The sequence below is a fragment of the Sus scrofa genome, chromosome 1, assembly GCF_000003025.6.
Source record: "Sus scrofa isolate TJ Tabasco breed Duroc chromosome 1, Sscrofa11.1, whole genome shotgun sequence".
NCBI classification, from domain to species: Eukaryota; Metazoa; Chordata; class Mammalia; order Artiodactyla; family Suidae; genus Sus; species Sus scrofa.
Window position 1 is genome coordinate 78,219,234 of NC_010443.5, and position 6,000 is coordinate 78,225,233.

Below are 6,000 nucleotides of genomic sequence, written 5' to 3' on the forward strand. Positions count from 1 at the left end.
ATGGCACTTAGCCGATAGCCACTCCTAAAGAACATTAATTCATTCTGCTTTATATCGTGACCACGTGTATATTTTTCTAAGATTGCTGACTCCTTGAGGGTAGGGATGGGACTCTATTTTCTTCCTGTGCCTCCTGGCATCTGCTTTATTACTCTGCATTTGGTAGGACTTCAAACGTATTCTGGGATGATATTAAGTGAATGAAATAAGGGCTGCAGACTGGGGTGGGGGTGGGAGACCAATTACCAACCACACTGTGGAACCCCAGTAGAGAAGGATGGCCCAGGGCAGTGACTAGAGGTCTTAATGTGATTCTGCAGAGCCCCTTTCAAAGTAAGGAAGCAAGATAAGGAAAAGGAAAGCAGATAGTGAACGATCTAAGCTGTCTGTTCATAAACATACTGTATTCCTTTAGTGGAAGGGCATCTAACTATGTGTTGGAGCACAGGACTGCAGATCACAGCAAAACCCAGTCTGGTTACCAGGAGATAAACTCCTGTTTTCCCCTCCTCTCAGGGACGTTTGCTTAATGTTGCCACTTCTTTCCCTTATTTTCTCAATAATCTAGCAAAGGCAGAAAGAGCACCCTGGTCCTCTACCACTTCCTGCTTTTACCTTCCAGCAGGCTCCCCCACTCTTCTTCTGAGTCTCTGGGTGGCTTCTTTCCAGCAACGAAAGATATAAACAAACAGAGACATGGCAATATTAGGTAAAATAGCACCATCAAATAAAGTTTTGAGAAATATTCCCAACTAAGGACTTCTTTTAATCAACCTCTAACCTAGTATTCTTGACCTTGTTTAACTCCTGCTGCTTTTTGATAGACAAGAAGGTCGCTCTTCTTGCACCCATCTCTGCACTCCCTCCAGTTCTTCTGCATCTCTCTCTGTATTGGTCAAGGAGACTTCTGCCTAGTTTCACTTGTTATAGTGCGTATAATAAAATCAAGACTTTCTTTTATTACAGGTGAAATACTGGAATAATAAATATACTTTTAAAAAAATTTTTGTATTTTTTATCGTTTTGCCATTTCTTGGGCCGCCGCTGCCGTGGCATATGGAGGTTCCCAGGCTAGGGGTCCAATCAGAGATGTAGCCTCTGGCCCTCATCAGAGCCACAGCAATGCTGGATCCGAGCCGCATCTGCGACCTACACCATAGCTCATGGCAACGCTGGATCCTTAACCCACTGAGCAAGGCCAGGGATGGAACCCCAACCTCATGGTTTCTAGTTGGATTCGTTAACTGCTGAGCCACGACAGGAACTCCTAAATATACTTTTTGAAACTGCCTCATCTCCCCTTTGCCTATCCCCACCTACTGAGAATCACTGCTCTCACCATTACTCTTAATGGACTCAACACATTACCTGCATGTAAAAAAGCAAATGGTGAGAAAATCTCAGCAACTAGCACAGAGTTACCCATGAGTGCTCCTCTTTTCAAATTCTTTGCATCCTAGGGGAAACCTGTGCTTATTTTAGAAAGAAAGGAAGGGCCTTTCTTCTTGGTCAGCCAGGGCTCCCCACCATTTTATTCAGTGCATACTTAATGCCTTTGTTCCTCTAACTCACTCTGTGCACCAGTGTGCCCTCACCTGGGTTGAGGGTGGAGGCTCAGGGGTGGAGAGGGTACCAGTCCTGCTAGGGGGAAGCGTGGGAGAGCCTTCAGAAGGCCCTCAGCCTGGCACCTTCCACTGCTCCATGCTCACCTTAGTATTTTCCTTCCTTCCCTTTGAAGGAGAATTGAGGAATAACCATTCATATAAATGCAATTCAAATAAAAATGATTTTATTTTTAGACTATCTTTCCATCCACCTCTCAAACCTCCCACGAGTAATGTCTTATATGAGTCCATGTTCTCTTTCTGTAGATGAAAATACAACCTCCTGAACCAATTTAGTAGCGTGGTTGTACCATGTTATTAAATCTCCAGAATGTATTTGCTTTCGGGTCTCCTTACTGGCTACAAAGAGCATGGGAAACCCAAAGGGTGGGACGTTGGGATCTCTGTGGGACCGCAGGCTGACTGGAGGCATTATGTGAAACTATGCAGTGGGAACGTAATTACCCCAGTACCACCCTTTCTACATCATCTACTTTGACCCTCTGGAGTGACTAATAGCTTCTTTCTGTTTCCCTAAACTAAAACCCTCAACGGACATTCTGAACCTATTAGTGTCTGACAGTATTACAAATTTAACTCACTACAGGCCATTCTTTCTGATTGGGAGGATACAGACAAGCAATATAAAGAAAATAGCACCATAAAAATAAAATTTGGAAAAATATTTCCACATAAGGGTTTCTTTTAATCCAGTAATCCATGTTTTATAAATAAAGCTAATAACACCAACACTTAGGATATATAAAGCATTTATACTTTGTCACGTATACTATTTTTTAAGCCCTGTATATACATATATTGGTATATATGTATATATGTATATATTTCTATATATGTATATATTTATAGCCACACCCACAGTGTATGGAAGTTCTGGGGCCAGGGATTAAATACAAGCCAGAGTTGTGACCTACGCTGCAGTTGCAGCAACACTGGATCCTTTAACGCACAGCACAGGGCTGGGGATGGAACCTGAGCCACTGCAGTGACCCACGCTGTGGCAGTCAGATTTTCAACCCACTCCGCCGCAGCAGAAACACAGCCCTCTATGTATTTTGTCTAATTTCATTACAATAACTGTATGAAGTATAAAGTAGATGTCAGTAACTTCTCTAAGCCTCAGTTTCTTTATATGCAAGTTGGGCATCTGTAGTTTGTCCAAGGTAAGGCGCAGGTAAATTAAATTTGAACTTGGGACCATCAAACTGCAAAGCTTGCCATCTAAAACACTTTCCTATGCTGCCTTCCTATGATTTCACTGAACATATGAGCATATAAGAAATTGCTCAGAATCTCAGTAATAAATGTAAGATTCCCTAAAAATAATTTTTTCTTACTTTTTGTGGGATGAGAGTTACAAAAAGTTATGTGTGCCTGTCTCTGTAGAATTAGCAGGTAAAAATACAGGACGCCCAGACAAATTGAATTTCAGATGAATAATGAGTAATTTTTTAGTATAAACACGTTCCATGACATATTTGAGACACAACCAAAAATCTATTTGTTGTTTATCTGAAATTCAGATTTAATTGGGTGTCTTGTATTCTATCTGGCAATCCTACTCTTAAGTCAAGCATTTCATTCTGGAACTTTCCACAAAGTTCAAAGCAACAGGTGGAGATAAGGCTTCTGGGGGTGGGGGGTGGGGGGCAAGGGTTAACTCCAAGCCTGTGGAGAAGCGAAGCCTTCCCATTGTGTAGAGTGTCTCCTGCTTCTGGCTTCTCCCCATGTCTGGGGACAAAGCTGACCAGAAGGTGTGCCCCTCTTTCTCATGGGGATTACATTTCACACCACACTGGAGGTTGGTATGCTCTGGCCCTACCCATTCTCCCTTCATTTGCTGGCATGCATGCATAGGGCTCACTCCTGGAGAAGGACCATCTTCATCCATCTTATTTTATCTGTAGTAATTAATTACTACACTTATACTAACAATTAGTAAGATTAATAGCAATAATTTAGACTTCAGTGCTGTGAGAAAGGGTATCAATAACCCCATAACTGCTTTGGTTCTATAGCTGCTGTAACCATAGCTACAGGGTTTTGTGTGTGTGTGTGTGTGTGTGTGTGTGTGTGTTGTTAGGTCAACTGGTCTTTCCTTTCCCATGAACTTAGGTGACTTCATTTTCCTCCTCCTTAGTATCTCCCACGCACTGGACATGCTGTGGTCCATCTCGGCTCAGGGGACCCTTAAATCACTTACTCTGGATTCATCCTCCTTTACCCAATTTCTACACTTTGGTTATGCTTTCAACATAAATGTCATTGTAAGGGATTCAAACAGCAGCTCTTTGAATAAGCATATTATTAACAGCATATCCCCAGCATTTTTACATTTGGGATGGGGCTTGACTTTCACCACAACTTCTTGTTTCTGGAATATAATGGCTCCTGTCTATTTAAGGTATCTGCTCTGCAGTGTCCTAACAGCTTCTTTAGTGCTTTCACCCTCCAAGGACCTTCTGTTTAATCTGTGACAAAAGGATTGGCCCTGTAGTATTGTTCTCACTGTCCTAACATCACAGAGAAGCAGCAAGCTAGTGCCAGGGCACACACTTTAAGTGGCGTGGCTTGACAAACATGATTCCCTGAGACATATAAGTGGCACAAAATCATAGACGTGCCACTGCAGCTCCAGGTAGGAGTCTAGCTTACTTAAAGTATCAGGACACGTGTCCTTTGCCAGCTTGAACAGGGACATGCTTTCCAAGGCCTCAGCTCTCAACTCACTATGTCCAAATCCAGCCTACAAAGTGAAACTTTTATTTCAAGTTTCTGAGGTGACCTGGTTCCAGTGAAATTCTCAAGGCGGATGGGGAAAGGAAGAAAGAGGGAAGAGAGAGAGACAAGTGTGGTACATACAGCGCACCGGGCACAGGTGCCCCAGCAGGGTGACAATGGCAGGGACACTGTACCTGGGTAGCAGGAGGCAGGCTTCCTGGACCCACGCGGGGCTCGCTGGTTTCAGGCGGGTCTAGTCGGCCGACCGCTGAACTCCCTTCAATGTCAAAAGGAAAAGCGCTGTCGTCCCCGGACGCGGCGCGGGAGCAGGCGGCGCCCCAGAGGAGACACAGGGGCAGGACTGCGCACCAGGCTGAGCTCAAAGCCATCTCTCCGCTGACATCCGACAGGGCTCCTTCAGGGGCTCAGCCACTGTTGGTCCTCGCCGGTCCCTCCCCGTAGTGCGGCGGTGCCTCCCTGCTTATTTTACCTTCTCTGCCTCTGCAGTATCCAGATGGGGGAACTCAAGTCAGCCCGCGGAGCAACTTAGTAGAAAAAGGGAGAGTGAGAGAGTAAGCCAGAGCCTGTCCCCACCCCCTCTTCCCTCTTTCTGTCTTCCCCCTCTGTTTCTCTCACTTTCTCTCTCTCTCTCTCCCCAGAGGCTCTGGCTGAAGAATGTACAGATGGATGGAGCTTAAAGCTGAGCATCAAAAGGCGGGTGGGGTTGGGGCGAGTCCTGAGAGCGCCGCCGGCCGCCTCCTGTCCCTGACTGACTGAGGGCCGACTGAGGGCTACGCTGCCCTGGCTTCCTTCCCACACCCATTCTCACCGCTCCCTTTTTACCTTCACTTCCAGGCCCTCCCCCTCCAAGCAGGCCTTTCTGACACTACTGGCGGGGCTTTCCTCGCGACCTCCCCTCCCCTTTCAGTTTGGGGCCCCTCAAGGGTCCCAGATGAATATTCAGCTTTTGTGATTGCTTCCTCACATCTCTTATTTGTTTAGCCAAGGTGCCGGATGTCTTATCTGTATTTATGTAGATCTTTTATGTGGCCCAGCTAGTTTGCAGGAAAGTGGGTGTAAAAGGGATTCCTGGCTGGAGCTGGGAGGTGGAGGCTCCCAGATGGCAGGGGGGGGAGGGCACCCACTTTCTTGTACAAAGTTTCTCCTTTTCTAGAGACAGGCTGCTGCCCTCTTTGTGCTCCTACCTTCCCTGGAGACTGGCTGGCCACCCTCTTCCTCCCGACAGTCCTCACCCAGAGGGCTTGGGAGAAGAATATGTTTCACTGCAGCACTGGAAAATGACTTCATTACTGAAATGCATGAACTTTTATTGACAAAGAACATCTTGTTTTCGTCCTAAAGAGGTGCTTTGTAAAGGGCCAGGAACAAGGCTTGCAGTGTATGAGCCTGTCAAATATACTGCTCACAGCCCCAACCTCTTCCTCTTGGCCTGTAATCTCATGCTACTGCATGTGTCTAAGTCATGTAACCTTCCAAGACTTTGGAGCCAAGTTGAGCTACAATTATGAGGGGTACCCATATGGATGGGTCAATGGCCACTACAGTTGATAGGTACCTTTGCAGTCATTAGCTTCATAAGGAGCCTTAAACTTTCCCAGGAGACGCACACATGGCTTCAAAAGGACTAGATGAG

General features: G+C 45.8%; 1 protein-coding gene across 1 annotated transcript in view; it reads right to left on the bottom strand.

The window, feature by feature from the left end:
* The window catches only part of LAMA4 (laminin subunit alpha 4), a 152,575-nt gene extending 147,244 nt beyond the window's left edge, over window positions 1–5,331 (bottom strand). The window contains 2 exon segments of the mRNA XM_013992761.2: window positions 4,541–4,891; window positions 5,190–5,331. Of these exon segments, the coding sequence (XP_013848215.2) occupies window positions 4,541–4,735 (195 nt within the window). The 5' untranslated portion in view covers window positions 4,736–4,891; window positions 5,190–5,331.